This window comes from Castor canadensis, chromosome 10 (genome assembly GCF_047511655.1).
Source record: "Castor canadensis chromosome 10, mCasCan1.hap1v2, whole genome shotgun sequence".
In the NCBI taxonomy this organism is placed as follows: Eukaryota; Metazoa; Chordata; class Mammalia; order Rodentia; family Castoridae; genus Castor; species Castor canadensis.
This window is the reverse complement of record NC_133395.1, coordinates 124,171,747-124,191,161: the sequence shown is the minus strand read 5'-3', so window position 1 is coordinate 124,191,161 and position 19,415 is coordinate 124,171,747. Positions and strand designations below refer to the sequence as shown.

Genomic DNA, 19,415 nt, shown 5'->3' with positions numbered 1-19,415 from the left:
TAGCACAGGTGCTGAGTAAACACTGGGAGAGGGAACCAGAGCCAGGCATAGCAATGCAGGCCTGTAATCCCAGCACTCAGGAGGCTAAGGCATGAGGACCATGAGTTCAAGGCCATCCTGGGCTACATAGTGAAATTCCATCTCAAAAAAAACTAAACAAAAAGAAGAGAGAGAACCAGCATCCCACCCATTCTCTTTAGCACATTGCCAGGAAAGTTCTGTAGGTTGGCAGGGCTGAGAGAAGTGGCCACCACACAGTGCTGTGGGCCAAGTCTGCTGGGGCCTCTGAGAAGTGGGGTGCTTTTACCCACAGAAGGGCTGCTCCCCATAGCTGCTGTGAGATGGCAGTGCTCTGAGTACCTCCGAGCTGGCCTGGATTTGCCTTTGACCACCTTGAGAAGACAATATTCAGGGCTCTGCTTTTGAAGGTGAAGGGAGCTCTTGCCTGCACTGAGTTAGTTGAGGAACTGGGGTCCTCCCTGCCATTAGGAGGTCAGGCCTAAGTGAAAATGTTTTCTAAGAAAGGGCGAAGTGAGCAGCAGAGCTAAGAGGCCTCCTTCCATCACTGGGTAAGCGTGGGCCTGCCCTTCATTTTTCTGACCCCGGCTACTCTGGATAGTTCTGCAAACTGGAACTTCCTGGTGGTATGGAAGTGTTCCTAGACTCCAGCCTGTTCCTTTTGTCCTTGTTTGAAGCCCACTCGTTTCTGCACAGTCATACACTCCCCAAGGCCACTGTTCCAAAATGGCTCTGATGTTCAACTGCTGGAGGCCTGCACATGGGCGTAGTCAGCACACGAGGAGGGAAGGGAGAATTTGTGGACTCGGATGAGGCCCTTCATTAGAATAGTGACTTGTGTAGGGATGAGCGATGCAGGTGTGGCCCCACATGCAGGGCCCGTGTGAAGGGCGTGTGTAGAGGTGTGCAGAAGTGGGCTGTGAGGCAAGGCCTCTGGCTTCCTGCCTGGGTGGTGTTCCCACAGCCGATGTACATGTCATGGTTCCTCCACAGGACCTGGGACAAGGACCACCACTGCCCCCTGCCCTCGCCGTGGGGCCTGCCGTGATTGCTTTAGTGTGCACTGAACTGGCCTTTGGGAGCCCTTGGTAGGGCTGGCAAGGAGACTCATGAAGGTTTAAGAGGAGATGCCCCGGGGCCCTGTCTGTTCCAAATCAGTGCTGGGGAAGTCAGGCCACCCCTTTCTTAGAGCCTGGCTGGGACAAGAGCACCCCTCCCGCCCAGAGTCCCAGCTGTCTGCATCCACTTTGACCTTATTAGAACGGGCACAGTCTACTAGCTTTGAGTGCCACCCCCACCCCCAGTGTCTGCTGGGAGAATGTAAAGGCCTGCCTTAATCCACCATCAGGATGATTGGCTCTGCGTAATTGAGAATTGGAGAATTTATTTTATTGCTATTGTCACCATTAGAAATAACAGCCTGCCCTCATTGTAAAAGAGGTCAACGTGACTAATACTTAATGGCTGACATGAAGCACAGCTTTTTCCTGGATCCAGTTTACGGGAGATCTCAACAAACAGCTCAGTGGGTTTTTACTAGGACCTGGAGCACACAGTGCCCCGGCGTGGGGGATCTGAGTAAGTGTAGAAGTTGGCAGCTCCCTCAGACGCACTTGGGGTTCAGCCCCACCAGCTGTTACTTGCTGCTAGCTCTGTGATTAAGGGGTCCAAAAGTTAGCATGCCCACTGGGATTCTGTGCATTTGGTTTATTTAAAATAAATGTTCCAGATTGTGAGAGGTTGTGGAAATACTTTCAGGATGAGATTGTTTTCACATCCATGCAGACTGCCTGGGAGAGAAAGAAAAGGCACGGGGGTCCTTGGCCTGTTGGCCCTTCACCCTCCAGAGGCAGGAAACAGAGTGGGCATTGTATGGCTCCTGAACCAGAGTGACTGTTTGGGCTACTGAAATGGAGGCCCCCAGGGTAAGAGTCTGTTTCTGATGAGATGGGGTCAGGAAGCCCCCTGGCATGGCTGTCCAGAAGTTGGGCCATGGCCTGGCAGTGTCCTTGGGAGCAGGTGGAGCTGGAGTTGCTGTCTGTGCTCTGTGAGCTGGCTGGGCCTGTTTAGGCCTAGACCCATGTTCCTGAGGTCAGCCTCTGATTTGGGTCTGGGTTGTCCCTGGGAGCCTGTTAATAGGTTGAAGTGTGCGCCTTGTGTGGTGGGTAATGTCCAGGCTGCCCTGACATCTTTGTTTTTTTTTTTCAGAGCCTCTTTCTTTTCTCCTTTCAGGGATGTTTGTGCTTGTCGTCATCTCTCATGGGTCCCAATCTCATGAAGCTGAGGCAGAGTTGGCTTCTAGTCTATCCTTTCTCTGATTCTTAGTAAGATCCAGACAAGGAATCCTCCCCTTCCCTCCCGTGCCACTCAGGAAGGGCTGGGCTAGACTGGTCCTCTCTCTCAAGGGTTTGTCCTCTGCCCAGCTGCACACTGTTGCCTGGTAGTTCCGTTGGATCTGCTGATTCTGAATTCCTAGGCATTTAAGCACCTCATCAGGTCCTTCAGAGAAGACCTGAGGTTGAAGGGTCCATAGACCTGACAGTGTCACCCTGTTGTTCACTGGCAGACGGGTTCCTATGTTAGGATTTGAGCAGTGTCTTTGATGGTATGTCATCAGAGCAGTCCCTGTATTGGAGTGGAAGGAGCACTGTTGTATAGTGTTGCCGGGGCCAGAGGTTAGTTTCTGAGAAAACTGTTAACACTTAACTCTTCCAGCTAGCATTAGAATTGCCTGGAGGCCTGAGCCACTTCTCCTAGGTTAGGAGTCTAAGGGTACAGACATTAACCTCTACAGTTGGCCTTTGAGGACCAGACTACCTTGGATTTAATAAACTTCTGGCTGACTACATATAAAACCTGGTGTCTTGCTCGAGAAGCCGCGTTTCCCGTAGGCCAAGGGCAACGGCATAGCTCATGGTAGCTGCCTCCTAGCTGTCATGGTGCATCTGAGCAGCCAGAGCTGTGGAGTCACCATGATAGATATCCATTGTCCTGTCTTCTTGATTGCCTATTGTGGGAACTTTTATCCCCAGGATGTACTTGTCAGAAGCTTGTGACAGTTTTTAGTTTCTCAGTTGTCATTACCTTCTCTGACTGCTTCATCAGTGAAATAGTAACCAGTCCCATTTCTCCTGTAAGGCCACCGCCTGGCCTCAACCTTCCACCCCCTTGAGTGGTCCTTGCAGAGAAATAACCTGGGCTGGACACAGTGACATCCACTTGATACTGCAAGGGGACTGTTGGGGCTGGGTAGTATGTGAATTGCAGCCTGTTATCACTGAAATTCTAATAAAGATATAGGTATTTAATGTCAGAAAAGTGATGGCCTGCACACTGCAGACCTGTAATCTCGGCACAGGTCAGCATTTAACCTCACCTGGTAGCACTGCCCTAATTGTATGTTTTCCTTCTCCCCACCCTTCCTCATCCCCCACCATGCCTGGATGTTTGGAAATTTGCAGAACTCTGTTTGGAAACAAGATCAAGTCCGTGGCCAAGAGAGCATTCTCAGGGCTAGAAGGCCTGGAGCACCTGTGAGTATCTTACCAGATCTTCCTGACCCACAGGCCTGCTGAATGTGACTGCCGGGGAAGTCTGCTAGCAATTTAATCACATCTTTGTAAATGGAGAAACAGGCTATTTGGAAACGCCAGCTGCTTCCTTCTCATTATAAGTCAGCTTCAACTTTGGCCTTTATTTTGCCTATGCCAAGAACAGTCTCAGAACATATGGCTTGTTGGTGTGTTCCCAATTAATGCAATTGGTATCTAGACAAATGCCTTCCTCCCTCCTGCTGCACTGTGTCTGTCACCCTTGTACCAGGTTCCTCCGTACCTGGTCTCATTGCCCCATCCATAGGGTGCTTCATCCTGGCCAAGCCAGTTACCTCCACTGAACAGCTCAGCCATGCTGAGTATGTGCTGGGTCTCACTAGAATCTTTTCTGCTGGGGTGGTTGCCCATGGGACCTTGGAAATGAAGGACAGAGCCAGCCTTGAGACATTCTTGTTGCTCCTGGGACAGATGCCTATAGTGTGTGGTTCTTCGTTTAGTTCATCTTTGAATCAAGTTCAGCTTTATTCTGCTAGGGAGGACTTTGCCCATCAACTTAGGTGGCACGTGCCTCCACCTAGCCTCAAGGTTGGCTTTGTCCCTGTCACTGTGTGCTTGTGTTAACACACAAGAAATACAAAGGCTCTGCCACTGTGGGTCATCTGTGGGTGCCCTGTGCACACATGCCGCTGACTGGAAAGGGAGCCAGTGCTGCTTTGTAAAGTCCCTGTGCTCTGCTTCAGGAACTTGGGAGAGAATGCCATCAGGTCAGTCCAGCTTGATGCCTTTGTGAAGATGAAGAATCTTAAAGAGCTGTAAGTACTTGGGATTCCCTGGCCCTGATTAGTGGAGACTCAGAGTCAGACACACTTTACTAAACTTGTGTTGCACCTTATGTAATGGCTGTGATCCTCTATAGGAGGGTGTAAGTTAACTTGTCCTTAAGAAAAATGTCCTATAGGGTGTACTCTACATCAGGGGTTTGCAAAGTTTTATTTTTTGAAGGTGGACCTAGTAAACATTTTGGAGTTTGTGGGCCAAAGGGTCTGTGTCATGACCACCTGGCTATGGCTGCTGTAGCAGAAAGCAGCCATAAATAATAAAGAATGGGTGTGCCTGTGTGTCATTAAAGCCATATCGACAGAAACAGGCAGTGGGCCTATAGGCTATAGTTTGCTAACCACTGTTCTACAAATGTGAAATAAAGTTTCTTCTAATAAAGTGAATAGTCACTCCTTTAATTATGTCAGAGACAAGTTTTCATCTTTTGGCTTTGCTTAAAATGAAGGACCTGTAATGAGAGGGGCTTCTTGATGGGGCTTGGTGAGCTGTGAGCAGGATAGAGGCAGCAATGGCACACTCAAAAATGGTGGTGCCCAGCCACACCAGTCCCAAAGCCCCAGCAGTGGTACACAGCTGGTATTACTGCCATTGACTTCCCCATGGGCTCTCAGAAGACAAGGGTTAGAGGAGCTTACCTATATCACAGACTTTGGCAGAGAGGTGAGTCTAGGTACTCGTTCTTTCTCCTCTATGTGACTCTGAGGCTCAGGTCAGTTAGTTCTAGCTATAATATCAGTGTAACTGACCATGGGTTCTTTTTTTTTCCCCTCTTTATTCATTTACTTATATGTGCATACATTGTTTGGGCCATTTCTCCCCCACTGCCCCTCGCCCCCTCCATCTTCTCCACCCCCCTTGCTTCCAGGCAGAACCTATTCTGCCCTTTTCTCCAATTTTGTTGAAGAGAAGACATAAGCAATAATAAGAAAGACAAAGCGTTTTTGCTAGTTGAGATAAGGATAGATATACAGAGAGATTCCTAGCATTGCTTCCATGTACAAGTGTGTTATAACCCAAATTGGTTCATGCCTACCTGACCTCTTCACTCCTTCCCATAGTGACCTCTGTGGCTTTAAGGTTACTGTATTATCTCCTCTGCAGTGGGGACATCAAACACTTTCAAGTTTTGGGTTTCCTATCTATCCCCATTCCTCCCGTATGTGCTCTCCCCTTGTCATGTGACCCAAGTCCAACCACATTGCTGCCTTTGCCCTAGATCTAAAGTCCACATATGGGGAAAAACATATGATTTTTGGTCTTCTGAGCCTGGCTAACCTCACTCAGGATGATACTGACCATGGGTTTGGCAGAGGCCAAAGTATGGCTTTTCTGTACTCCAGCCTCATCCCCTTGCTGAGGTCTCTCCTGGTGAACCCTTGGTGGGGAAACAGGTGAAGTCACTGTGGTTGAGAACCCAGGCAGGTGGATGACATTCCTGAGAGGATAAGAGGTGCTTTGTGTAGCTGCCTCATGATAGTCAGTTGGCTGAGGGACTCGAGGCTGCCCAGTAGAAGCTGTTGCTGAGATGTCGGGATGTGGTGTGGAAGTTTGTAGCAGGCTCACTGGAGTTGTGGACTCTGCAGGTTCTGCAGGTTCTGCAGGTCCTGGAGGTTCTGAGCATCTCCCTTGCTTCCCACCTCAGCAGTTTTTGTTTGTCTGCAGATGGAATATGAAGAAAGGACGCTATAGCTCCCACTCCAGGGAAGGGGGAAAAGTGACTCCAGATTATTTTAGAATAATCTGGTTGCAGGTGGACATAGATGATAAAACAAGTACAGAACATCATTGGCTGTAAAAGATCAATGTGTATGTGTGTGGGGGTGTACGTGGAGCATTCAGTATACAGTTCCTACAACTTTTCTGTCTTTAAAACTTCCAAATATAATATTGGGAGCACACAAGATGTGATTAAGGGGGAAGAGGAGAGGAAGGAGAGAGTGATTTTCCTTTTAGTCTCTTAGGAAAGTTTCCTAGCTGTGGAGAAATGAACCCTTCCAGAAGCTTGGACACCCATCCCCCAACAAACAAAACATTGCTTGCACCTAGTTTTAGAGGCTTAGTCTTGGTCTCCTGCCTGGGCTCTGTGGTTTGCTGCATGTACCCACTATAACTGGCCCTGTGCCCAGTCCTTGACTGGAGAAATAGGTTAATTCCACTAAGTCATTTTCTTCCCCATCAGATCACAGCAGCATGTATTGTACACTTAGTCATCCTCTGGGTAAATTTCCGCAAGCAGTGATTAGAAACACACGTTGAGTTGGAGTCATGAAAATGTACGGTATGAGCCAGCTGCATACCGGGCTAGCTGGCAGCGGGAGCCACAGATGGCAGCACCTGTTAGCAGTTGAGGAGGCTGAGTGAAGGAAGAGGGGCAGGAATCCGCAGAGCTCGGGGCAGCTCACAGCCCACCGTTCAGTCAGCCTGGCTTTGATCTCTAACTTGTGGGATGGTGTGGTTAGGGGGTCAGTGTCCTCACTACTGCTGGCTCCAATTCCTCCCTGTCTGTCCTTTGACCCCTAACTCATTCCCTAGGAAAACCACCTCCACTCTGTGTACTCACAGTCTTACTGGAGTCTGGCCCTCTCCAAGGTGGGCCTCACTAGGGGTAGTGTTAGTGTATGAGAAATCCTCAAAGAGCTGGACCCAGCAGATCTGGAATGTGGGACAAGGCCTAACCCTTTCCATAATCCTCATCAAAGACTGAGGTCAAATTTGTTCCTGTGGCTCAAATTAAAGATGTCCTTGTTCTCGCATAAGTACCTCAGTCTCACAGCAGTAGCCTGGCCTCCAGGCTCTCCTGTACAGTGCCTAGGCTGTCCTGCTTGACCTCACACAAATGACCTCTCGATGGGGACAGAAGGGGCTTTTGACAGTGGGGAGTTCCTTCTGGCTCTTCACCAGGCCTCCACAGCAACCAGCTACCACACAGAGCTTGTGCCTGCCACGCTTGCCCCCTATATCTGGTGTGAGAACCAGCCATCCTCTTATGGGTAGTGGTGACATCCCTCTGCCGTCCCAGTGACTCCTCAACAGGACAGACCTCAGGATGCCTCTTAACAGATGCTGCCTGTTCATCAAATAGAAATGGAGAATCTCATACCAACTGTAGTCTGACATGGGCCAGCATCCCTATTAAATGACTTAGATAAATTATTTCAGTTTTTGGGAAAGTACTTCCATGAATGGTTTTAAGAAGTTAAAATGCACTGCTCATGTGGGATAAAGAGGAACAGGAGGGAGGAGAAAGTTTCACGAATGCCATCGTCCCTGGGTTGTGTTTGTTTGAGTTTCACTGTTCCTTAGGAGTCTAGACTGACAGAAAGTAGAAAGCCCGTCTCCATGGCTGCTTTGTTGTTATATGAGGACATTGATAGCTGGAGAAGGGACTGATGCTTCCTCGTGGCCAGCATGACCTGTGAATTCTAAGCAAAAGTGCCCCACTTCTGTCACCAAGTACCAGAGGCAGTTTGTTACTGGGAAGCCACATGTTTCCTTTCTGGTCTTTTCCCTTTCGTGGGCTGGCGGTTACTCTTTCACTCAAGCTTTGAATCCTCCATGATGAGGGAAACTCAGCTCTATGAGTGACTTATCTTTGACTCCTCAGGAAGGAATGTCCACTCAGATGGCCATTCCAATTTGTTTGCAGAGCTTATCCTCAGTTGCTGAGAAATGAAAAGGAAAATACTCTGTTTTGGTTGGAGCCTCCCAAACCAAAGTTGAGCCTTCTCCTGCTCCTTGGGCAGTAGCAGTAAGCTAACAAGCACTATTCAGGGAGCTGAGCTGAATCTGCTGGCTTCCTTAATGATGCTGCTGTAGAGGTAATGCACAAGCAATGGTGACACGTAAAAAACACACAGCTTTGCCAAATCAAAAATAACAGCCACACAGGACAAGAAGATGTCTCAGAACTGGCTGCAGAAGTTAGATCCAAGACTCAGATTTGATTTGGCAGTAGCTTATCAGAAAGGTGGAAAAACCAGAGCTCTTGTCGTTGCTGAATGCATCCAAGGTTCAAAAGTTAGAAGTTATCCCCAAGTTCTCAGATGAGCAGTGTCTGCCTCAGAAACAAGGGTAACCTGTGGGCTGTTGCTGTGGTCTCCAGACCAGCAGCCTCAGCATTACCCAGGGCCTGACCAGCCTTGCAGGTGCTGTGGTTCACTGTGACCCACCTCCATCAGAAGTTGCACTTCGTGAGGCTCTCCAGGTAGGTCACACACGCCATTCTGGGTTACTGGAAAGAAACTGTGAGTAAAAGCATTTCCCCACAGCTTGCCCGTGTTGGCATCAGAAGCCAGTTGAGGCAATGACTCTTTCTGAGCAAGGGCCCCTCCACCGCAGGCTCAAATTAAGTGCCCACTTCCATTTTTCTTCCAGCCACATCAGCAGTGAGAGCTTCCTGTGTGACTGCCAGCTGAAGTGGCTGCCATCATGGCTAGTGGGCAGGGCACTGCAGGCCTCCGTGACAGCCACCTGTGCCCACCCAGAGTCACTGAAGGGCCAGAGCATTTTCTCCGTGCCACCAGAGAGTTTCGTGTGTGGTAAGACTGTCTTTGAAATTTTATTTTCATGAAGGGCAAGGAGGCGAGGAGGGAACCCCTCATTATGGGAGTAATTCCTGTGATCTGAGTAAACTCGGCCCGCGGTTACAGACCAGCTGCTGGATGCAATTTATTTCCCCCTGAAACCACACAATTTCCCAAACGGTGCCACAGCTTGTGGTTCTTGAGGTTCATGCACTGAATCAGAAGGGAGTACAAGTGGGCTCGTCTGCAAATCAGCTACAGGAGGCGCTGGTGTTTCAGAACGGCTCTGGTGCTGTGCTTGGCTGTGAACTTACGCCGGGTGTGAGGCTGAGATTTTTTAATGTGTATTTCTTTCCAGACCCAAGAATGAGAGGTTAAACACAGGAAGAACAGGTCTCAGGAGAGTAACTGCTGTAGTAAAAATAATTCCTCCATGTTGACTTGCTCTTTTGCTGTTTCTCCACACCACTGAAATCTGCCCTGGAAGCTTGGAATTCTTTCTTCCTCTGATTGCTGCAACAGAGCTCTTGCCATCTTTTTAACCAGGGGTGGTCGGACTCCCAGTTTGGTTGCAAAAAGTGCAGGAAATGCTGAAGAGATGAAAACACACAGGAAACCAGCCTCATGGCCAAGAGGATGGGGTTAGAGAACAAGATGAATTTCGAATAGCTCCTGGGGTCCTGGTCGGCCACTTCTCTTTCCCACTTTTGTTGTAGGGATATGGGTAAACAAGTGTCCTCCGTCCATCCACACAGCACTTCCCGGCCACCACACCAGGGAGAAGCAACCACCAAGCGTGTGATCACAGCCCCCAACACTAGGCTTCCCCGGCTGGTCAGTCTTGGGAGCCTTCTGCTTGGAATCTGAGGCTGTGCATGGCTCCCGTCCTCCAGGGCCAGAGTAGCTGTGCAGGCCATGGTTCATCAGTCCGGTGCTCGTCTGGTTGGTGGCCATTACCCTATTTCTAGAAGACCCTGAAACAAAGCATTCTGTCACTTCCTCTCTTTCCTGCTGGAGGACAGTCTTTCTCTGCGGGGGAGCTGGTAGGACCGGGTGTGCTGCACCACCACCACTGTGTACATCTCAGTCACTGCTGAGTGGCTTTCACTTCAGTCTGAGGGACTCCTGTAGTATTTGTTACAGTGCAGTCTTGGAGCAGTACAGTCAGTCTCTGTTTCAGATTGCATGGTTTTGGTTTTTTTTTTAGTTTTGCTGAATGTACCTGACATTCTGCAAAAAAAAAAAAAAAACCCAAAAAACTGTCGTAGCTGACAATTTTTCGGCACTTTTAATGCTATAGCTCCCACTGCCTTCTGAGCCCCACAAGTTGAGGAACCAGCTGTTAGTGTTTTGGGATCCTTTGTATGCTGATTTGTTCTTGTGCTGTTCTCAGACTCTTTGTCTTTGGGATCTGACATCTCAACTGTGATGCAAGCAGGCACAGGTATTGGAATTTGTTCTACTTGAAGGTCATTAAGCTTCCTGGATGTGTGGATGCATGTTTTTCACCGAATTTGCTATGTCTGGGTTTATTTCTTTGAACACTCTTCACTTTTCTTTCGTCTTTTTGGACTCCCACGTGTCCATTGCTGTGCTTCATGATGCTGTTGCACAGTCTCTGTCATTCTGCACACCCGCCCCCCCCCCCCCGCCTTTTTGGCTGTAGTAGGGTCTGAATTCAGGGCCTTGTGCTTGCTGGACAACCACCCTACCACTTGAGCCACACCTCCAGCCCTTTGTTATTTTTCAGATAGGGTCTTACTGTTTTTCCCTTGGGCCAACCTCAGACTGTGATCCTCCTACCTCTGTGCTTCCCAGGTAGCTGGAATTAGTTATTTACCACCAGTCTGGGCTTGTTTGTTCATAAGGGATCTTGCTAACTTTTTCCCTGGTCTGGCTTTGAACCACAGTTCTCTCATCTTTACCTCCTGAGTAGCTGGGATTACAGACATAAGCCATGACCCACACCCAGCTGCTTACTTTTCTTGTTTTTTCTTTGTTTCTGATTGGATAGTTTGAAGTTCACTGACTTCTCTGCCAACTCAGTTCTCCTGTCAAGTCTCTAGTGAATTTACTTCAGTTACTGTACTTTCAAACTCTACAATTTATATGTTTCGTTTTTGTCATTTGTATTGATAGTCACTGTTGGGTAAGAATGTTCTCATCTCTTCCTTCTCTTCTAACAGCTGATGTAAAGTCAGTTAAGTCCAAGACCTCAGCTTTTCAGGGGCAATTTGTATTTCTACCTTTGCCCTGTCCTTTAAGGGTTTGATAATTTGTTGAAAATCAGGCATTAAAATAAAAATAACGTGACAGATCTGGAAATCAGATTCTCAGGGGGTCTGGTTGCTGTTTACCATTAGTTTGTTTAGTGCTGTTTCCTGGACACATGCCATAAAGCCTGCTCTGCACAGCCCCTTTGGTTCCTGCTTGGTAACAAGTGGACACATAAATCCCAAAGTCACGTCAGTCAGTAAGGCCCCGTCCTCTCCCAGGTCCATGTATGTCGGGTTGAGCCAGCATGGCCTCAAGTCAGCCACAGGTGAAATGTGAAGACTCAGCCTCAGCTGGGTTGTTGCAGTGCTGTGCCTGCATGTGGCACTCTACGTTCCAGGAATCTGATTTGTTGAACCTTTTCAAGGCTACTCACTGGTGTTTCCTTCACCTGATTTTCCTTTGAATTTTTGCCCAGTCTCGTTTGTCCCAGCTGGTATGGTCACCCCAGCAGCTGTATGGCTAAATCACAGCAGCTGCCTGTTTCATCAGAGGCCTGGCAGTGTAAGCAACTCCTTCAGGTCAGGTAAACGCAACCTCAGGAGGAAGCTTTCCATGTTGCTGTCAAGACCACAGTGAAATGTCATAGGATGGGCTTTTTTAGGGGGCCCAACCACATGTCCCCCTCAGTGGTTGCTGCTGGGATTCAGGCTGTCACAGACCTGGGGACAGAGAAATGCAACTTAGGATAAGAAAACATAGCAAGAGAGCTTATTTTTCTTCCTAGATGGAACCATTTTCTCGACTTAGCTCTCCATGGATTATTGTAAGCATTTTGTTCTCCAGAAATCTGAAACTGTTGTGAACATTTGTATGGGTGTTCTCGTTGTTTGCATGGAGATGCAGATTTTTGAGCATCCTGACATTCTGGAAACACACAATACTGAGTCCTTTTGGAGTAAGGTCTGTGTAGCCATGACTGCTGGTACCTCTCTTGAGTTTCATGTAAAAAAAAAAAAAAAAAAAGTAAGCCCGTAACACCAGTATGGTTGTTTCAAGGAAACTGCTGGTGGTTTGATGATTGAATACTGATGGATTAATTTCTAATCAAGGAGCTGATGTATGGTGCAGCCCTTTTGTTGTCTGGAGTAAACCATGCACAGGGACCATGAAAGATCTGGTCTCTTGCTCAGTGTGTAACCCAGTTTCTTACTATTGTGAGCAGCAGCTGGTCCCTCTACATATGAAGAGCCTGCTCCCTTACTGTTCTCACTTCTCTCCCCTAGATGACTTCCCAAAGCCACAAATCATCACTCAGCCGAAGATGACCGTGGCTGTGATGGGCAAGGATATCCGGTTCACGTGCTCAGCAGCCAGCAGCAGCAGCTCCCCGATGACGTTTGCCTGGAAAAAGGACAATGAGTTCTTGGCCAATGCAGACATGGAGAACTTTGCGCACGTCCGTGCACAGGATGGGGAAGTGATGGAGTACACCACCATCCTGCACCTCCGCCGTGTCACTTTTGGGCATGAGGGCCGCTACCAATGTGTCATCACCAACCATTTTGGCTCCACCTACTCGCAGAAGGCCAGGCTCACTGTGAATGGTAGGAGAATGTCTGGTTCTCGTGCAAGACTCCCATGACCACGCTGCCCTGTTACCAACGCAGAGATTACTGAGGCAGGAGACACTTCCTCAGTCACACAGCACCCTGAGTTTGCCCCAAGCAAGAGTTGCATATCAAAGCATAATTCTTTTTGGGTTGGGTGACTTTTTATAGCTCTACTTAAGAGTTAGTTGAAGTTGTGGAGCCAAGCCTTGCATTTTTATTAATCGTCCTCTCTGAACCAAGAAGTGTAGCTTCTAGACTGCAAGCATCCATGGCTCCTGGGGACGCTGCTCTCCTCTGGGCAGATGGCACAGCCAGAAGCCAGCCGGGGGCAAGTCCTTTGCTCTGGAGGCTGTGGGCAGCAGGACTGGCACGAGCCCCTGGCCGACAGCATTGTTGGGGAGGCTGTGCCAGGGTCCTTTCAGTCAGGACCCAGCCTTGCAACCTGTCACGGGCTTTTTCCAAGACAGCCGTATGGGATAGAGGGAAGGGGTAGAGAGCATGAATGGTGGTCGGGGATCATGAGACGTGCTAGCTTTCTGTGCTCTTTCAGACCTCAAACTACAGGAGAGCATTCTTTACACGTTAGCTGTGCTGTCTTGCTTATTTTGAGGGAGTCCTCAGTGTTTCCTTAAGACTCAGACAACCCTTAGACTCTCCACCAAAGTATCTTTGACAACAAATGTAGTACAGTGATTCCTGAGGTGGCTTGATGCTGATCATGGTGTCACCTTTGCTGTTCACGCTGAGTTCTGTGTGGGTGTGCTTGGTAATATGGCTCCCACCTGCCCTGTCCACAGTGGGTGTCTTGGGAGGGATGCGCTTGCAGCGTTTCCTCTGTACTCTGTAATGCCATCTCTGCAGAGCAGGTAGCAGAAGCTGATGAAGACAAGCGAGTGTCCTCCCTATCTGGGGAGCCCCTGTGCTGACTGATCTTCCCGAAAGATGTTCCAGGCAGAGCCTCACCTTGAGGGATTATTGCCAGCCTAGAGTGTGGTGGGAGAGGCTGAGGGCAGTGCTGCTCCTGTGGCAGGGAGAAGCTGGGGTCTGTGTGGAAATGTACTACTCCTGACTCAGAGGTGGCAGTGGTGATCCTGGGCAGATACTCGCACAAAGGGGGGAAGGGGAGGGAGCTGACCCCAGGCTTGTTAGGGAGATGAGTTTTCCAGAAGACCCGACCCTTTGCATCTGCCTGCCCCTTGATCTCACCTTGTGTGTTTTCCAGTGTTGCCATCGTTTACCAAAATACCCTATGACATTGCCATCCGGACTGGCACCATGGCCCGCCTCGAATGTGCTGCGACCGGTCACCCTAACCCCCAGATTGCCTGGCAGAAGGATGGCGGCACTGACTTCCCTGCAGCTCGCGAGCGACGCATGCACGTCATGCCAGATGACGACGTATTCTTTATCACTGACGTGAAAACAGATGACATGGGGGTTTATAGCTGCACTGCCCAGAATGTGGCTGGCTCCATTTCTGCAAATGCCACCCTGACTGTCTTAGGTTTGGCTCCAGATTCACTGTATTTGTGCGAGAGGGGGGGTGACTGAGACTCAATTACTGTAGGCACCCAGAGATCTCACAGGAAGATTTTCCCATTGATCCACGGAGCCCTGGGGTGGGTACCTCCAGAATGGTAACGATTTAATCATGATGTTAGAAGGCCTTCTGCGACTCTTACCATGTGGCAGTTTACTGACAGGTGGGGGTGTCAAAACAAAACAAAGCAAATCTGTAGCAAGTGAGGCCCACAGAATAAATGTGCAATCTGCACTGGTTTCTTGCAGAGACACCATCCTTGGCAGTGCCCTTGGAAGACCGTGTGGTGTCTGTGGGAGAAACGGTAGCTCTGCAGTGCAAGGCAACCGGGAGCCCTGCACCCCGCATCACCTGGTTCAAAGGGGACCATCCCCTCAGCCTCACTGAGCGGCACCACTTCACTCCAGGCAACCAGCTACTCGTCGTTCAGAATGTGGTGGCAGAGGACGCAGGCCGGTACACCTGTGAGATGTCCAACACCCTGGGCACAGAACGAGCTCACAGCCTGCTGAGCATCTTGCCCACCCCCGGCTGCAGGAAGGATGGGACCACCGTGGGCATCTTCACCATCGCTGTGGTGTGCAGCATCGTTCTGACGTCGTTGGTCTGGGTGTGCATCATCTACCACACTAGGAAGAAGAGCGAGGAGTACAGCGTCACCAACACAGGTCTGGCACGGTGGGCACACTGGGTTTGCGGTGACGTGGATGAGGGCAGGTCCAGAGGCTGTGTTGGGAATCTCGGTCTGTTCAGAACCCTGGTAACCTCTGGGAATAGAGCGCTTCTGGAAGGCCGAGGCTTTCGGCCCATGGCCACCACTTAACTTTCTGGGAGAACACTCGTACAAGTGCCTGGTGAGCTCTACAGCTTAAGCCTCATGGTAATTCAGAGGCGTCATCGGCCCGCGCATGTTGACACATGGTGATTGTTTATGAAACCTCACAGTGGTGTGCTTTTGTTAGGTTCCTCTCCCTTCCCATCTTTTGTGGACTCCGATGTATGTCTGTCACACTTTGTACCTCTGGGGGTGAAGGAAGGCTAAGAGGGCCTTGGTGGTCATTGTTGGGGCGATCCTGGTGCTGGGCCTGACAGTGAGTATGTGCTTGCAACCCTGTTGTTTCACTGTTTTATCTCCTTGCAGATGAAACCATTGTGCCACCAGACGTACCAAGCTACCTCTCTTCTCAGGGGACTCTTTCTGACCGACAGGAAACTGTGGTCAGGACTGAGGGTGGCCATCAGGCCAACGGGCACATCGAGAGCAATGGTAAGGCCTCAAGGCCTGTGTGTGTGTGGCCCCTGGTCCTGGACTTGGCCTCCAGCTCCTCTACAGGGAGGGGATGGCATTAGAGGGGCATGTGTGGTGAGCTAGAAGGCTGTGTGGCCGATGGAGAACACGGACTGTGCAAGTTCTGGGAAGGTTTTAACATCCAATCCCCCAGGAAGTCAGTCTTAGGCATATCAGTAATTCTGCCATCAAGATAAGATATGATGGCTGAGAGTAACAACTGCAAAGGACAGTCCAGCCACCTATTGTTTTTATAGGGAGGCTTTCGTGTCCACGGGTTCAACCACCCGCAGATTGAAAATGTTCAGGAAAAAACTGTGCTGAGTATGTACACATTCATCTTGTTATTTCCTGCACAGCATAACTATTTACATAGCATTCCACCGTGTTCGGTGTTACTAGTGGATTTAAAGTACAAAGAAGATGTGCTTAGGCTATAGTGCATCATTTTATATAAGGGACCTGAGCACCTTTGGATTTTGGTGTCCATGTGGGACTTCGAAACCAAAGCCCTGTGACCGAGGGATTACAATAGAGCGCGAGCGCCTGGGTCTGCTCTGGGTTCAATTCTCATAGGAAAAAGATCTCAGGAGGCTGAGCCACCTCAGCTGGCGTGGGACTCAGCAGCTATCTGGGGCCGTAGAGCTCTGTCCTCCTGTCCATTTAACTAGGCTCTGAATGCTGGGAGGCCTGCCTGCTGGCCAAGTGGTCTTACAAAATACGCTGTGTGCTGGACCTCTGGATAGGCAGCGTAGTCTGCTGCGCTAAAGCAAATTTGTAAGAGTAAGCTGTTGTAGCCTTGCCCGGTCTGCTCAAGAGGCTGAGCTGTACCGAGCACAGTTTCTAACTGGGCGGCTCCTTTGCAGGTGTGTGTCTGAGAGACGCAAGCCTCTTTCCAGAAGTTGATGTGCGCGGTGTTGCATGTAGGCAGCCCAAACTCTGCATTGGATGTAACAGAGAGCCCTGGAAAGTGACGGAGAAAACCGCCAGGACAACTGGTCCACACAAGATGGGTAGGAGATGCTTTCACAGGAAAAGTAGTTTCTTTTTGAAATCAAAATGTGGGTTGAGTCACCAAATGAGACTTACTACTGGTCTCATACTGTCTGCTGGTATTCACTATACAGACAGGAAGCTCTGGCCTGGCTCACTTTTAGCTAAGCTTATGGTGTGGGAACATGAGTTTCCTTCTTTCATAGTAAGGTTTTTCTGTGGAGTCGGGACTGAAACCTAGGGCCTCACATACATGCGTCAAGAGCTCTGTCAGCAAGCCATGACAGCCCCAACCCTCAGCATGAATTTCCTAAAGTTACAAGCAACTTAATGTGCAAGGGCAAAGACGACAGTTTGCCCTTTTCACTAGTGCTCTTTTGAGGTTAAATTTCTAATTGTTGAGAAGACTTTTAACCCAGCATGGTACCTGATTCAGAATAAGTTTTTTCTCCCCTACAATTGCAATAGTATGAGTACATTCAGAGTACAAAATTAATTTAACCTGGAGCATTTCAGCACAAATGACCACATTCTTCACTAAGGGCTTGCTGTTTGCCCAGCCTCTTCTTGGATTACACAGGGAATGTAAACAGGACTCCTGCCTTCGGTAGTGGGGGATGGGGAGAGAGGCAGCAGCTAGCCTGTTGTGGGATGGTTCTGATCCAGCTTTACTTCTGTCCTTCAGAACACAGTGGCCCTGCTATCTGCAGTGACTGCAACACTGATGTGGACAGTTACTCCAAGGAGCAAGCGTTCCATCCTCAGCCTATGTCTAGAGACAGTGCACAACCAAGTACATTAAGTGGCCAGGAGCCCAAACAGAGTGATGGAGAACTTTCTTCCCCTCATCCTGGGAGTGGGACTGCTGATGGCTCTCATGCTGACTGCAGGCAGTCCCTCTACCCCAGTAACCATGACAGAATGCTGCCCTCCTTGAAGAAGCAGCCAGTGCCATCCCTGGACGGAAAAGGTAACTTTCTGAGGAGTCTCTAGCGGGTGGTTTGGGAGCCACTTAAATGGTCAGGTCAGAGGGTCTGATGAGCTGTCTTTGCTTATAGGGGATTCTTCTTGGACTTTAGCAAGGCTGTATGAACCAGACTCCACAGACCTACAGCCTTCATCTGTGTTAACTTCAGGCAACCCGGAGCTCACAGATGCCTCCTTGGGCTTTCTTGCTGTCCCCAGTGAAGCCCAGCACTTGCTTGTTTCCAATGGCCACCTCCCCAAGGTCTGTGACTCCAGTCCTGAGTCCACGCCACTGACAGGACAGTTCCCTGGCACACGGAGGGGACCATTGCTATTGGCACCGAAAAGCTAGGCTTCGTCTACCTCAGCTCTTGTCATAGTAGTCTGTACAGGAAAGAGGTAGGAGAGGCTGTGAGGAAGCTTGGGTTCAAGCGTCACTGATGTGTACATAGTTTTAACTTCCATGTGGAGTGTCAGTTGGTCACAGGACATGTGTCTGCAGCACAGAAATGCAAGAGGCTATTTGTGTACAAAAGGCAGAGTATTTGATACCATTGTACATAAGAGTTTTCAGAGATTTCATATATATTATATATCTTTTACAGAGGCTATTTTAATCTTTAGTGCATGGTTAACAAAAGAATTATACAATTTTGACAATATTATTTTTCATATCAGGTTGCTAATTTTGACTGACAGGGGGTTGGGAAATAGTTCTGGTGCCTTAATGCATGGCTGAAATTTAGAGAGGTGAAAACAGCATTTGTTGGCTGGTGTTTCTGGTGGGTTGAGAAGTCTGTGCACTTTGTGATCAGATTCCAAGTGCATTGCAGGACTCTGCAGGTGCAACCTCCATGCAGCGCACAAGGTGTGCGTTTCATCTGTCCTGGCAGTGAGGGATGGCTCCTTGTAAGTTTAAGTTCGTTCTTCAGGGAGGAGAATGAAAGTTGATAATCCACCACAAGCAGTGGGTAGAACAACTAAGTACTGCCTTTCTCCCGTCTTTGGAGCTTGTTTTATGATAAAAGCAGATTTAGTCGTCAGTGGCGTTGGATCGAGGCTTTTTATTAAGGCTGCTCATGTTGGTACCTGTGGATTTACCAATAGTGATGTTTTAATTCTGCCAGTAAAGCATTACATCGGGGACAATAAAGACAAAGTTCTCACTCTTCAGGGCTACCTTACTTCTACCGAGGAGCAGGACTGTCCCCACCAGTCCCTCACACAAACGGAACTGGGCACGGACCATACAAGATTTAGCCCTAGACCTGGGGGATATTTGCACTTTTGAGACCTGGAGCTAACCATCTTGTGAGTGCCAATGTGTAAATCACTAAAAATTACATTGAACCAAGGTCCTTAAAATGTCAAAAAGCAGATTCCTTTAGGCCAAAAGCTGAAGGGAGGTATTGACAAAATGGTTACCTATGTCAAGTTTTACTGTCAGAGCTTGTCACTGTTCCAAAAGGTAAGCACATTTAAAATTTTGTTCTCAATGTTACTTACTTCCACAAAATATGTGAATTTGCTGCTTCTGAGAGGCAATGTGAAAAAAGGAAGTATTACTTTTATGTACAAAGTTATTTATTTATAGAAATTTTGGTACATTGTACATGGAAAAAACATGTAAAATATTGAAGTGTCTTTAATAAACGTTCATTTATAAATGTTAAGTGTATGGCTGGTGTCATTCTTGTATATACATGACCAACACTTTTTTAAGGATTCCCTTAAAAAATAAATGTGGTCATTCTGCTTTTAGTAATGTTTTCCCAAATGGGGAAAAGAAAACCGAATCATACACTAGTGCCCCAACACTGCCGGGGTCCTGAGCATTCTGAGTTTCAGCATCTGATTTAGTCAAGC

The 19,415-nt window shown here is 48.7% G+C and overlaps 2 protein-coding genes across 14 annotated transcripts in view; one reads left to right on the top strand and one right to left on the bottom strand.

Moving 5' to 3' along the window:
• Positions 1–19,222, top strand: part of Lrig1 (leucine rich repeats and immunoglobulin like domains 1) — a 108,380-nt gene extending 89,158 nt beyond the window's left edge. For all 4 annotated transcript variants that reach the window (XM_074044170.1, XM_074044169.1, XM_074044171.1 and 1 more), the window contains 10 exons: positions 3,480–3,551; positions 4,313–4,384; positions 8,787–8,950; positions 12,436–12,756; positions 13,985–14,266; positions 14,551–14,970; positions 15,444–15,569; positions 16,457–16,603; positions 17,269–17,553; positions 17,642–19,222. In XM_074044170.1, coding sequence (XP_073900271.1) covers positions 3,480–3,551; positions 4,313–4,384; positions 8,787–8,950; positions 12,436–12,756; positions 13,985–14,266; positions 14,551–14,970; positions 15,444–15,569; positions 16,457–16,603; positions 17,269–17,553; positions 17,642–17,901 — 2,149 coding nt within the window. In that variant the 3' untranslated portion in view covers positions 17,902–19,222. The remainder of the gene's footprint in view (positions 1–3,479; positions 3,552–4,312; positions 4,385–8,786; positions 8,951–12,435; positions 12,757–13,984; positions 14,267–14,550; positions 14,971–15,443; positions 15,570–16,456; positions 16,604–17,268; positions 17,554–17,641) is intronic.
• The window catches only part of Slc25a26 (solute carrier family 25 member 26), a 125,044-nt gene continuing 123,745 nt past the window's right edge, over positions 18,117–19,415 (bottom strand). For all 10 annotated transcript variants that reach the window (XM_074044185.1, XM_074044179.1, XM_074044174.1 and 7 more), the window contains one exon: positions 18,117–18,638. Coding sequence is in view for 1 of the 10 variants with exons in the window: in XM_074044178.1 (XP_073900279.1) it covers positions 18,583–18,638 (56 nt within the window). In the remaining 9 variants the exon portion in view is untranslated. The remainder of the gene's footprint in view (positions 18,639–19,415) is intronic.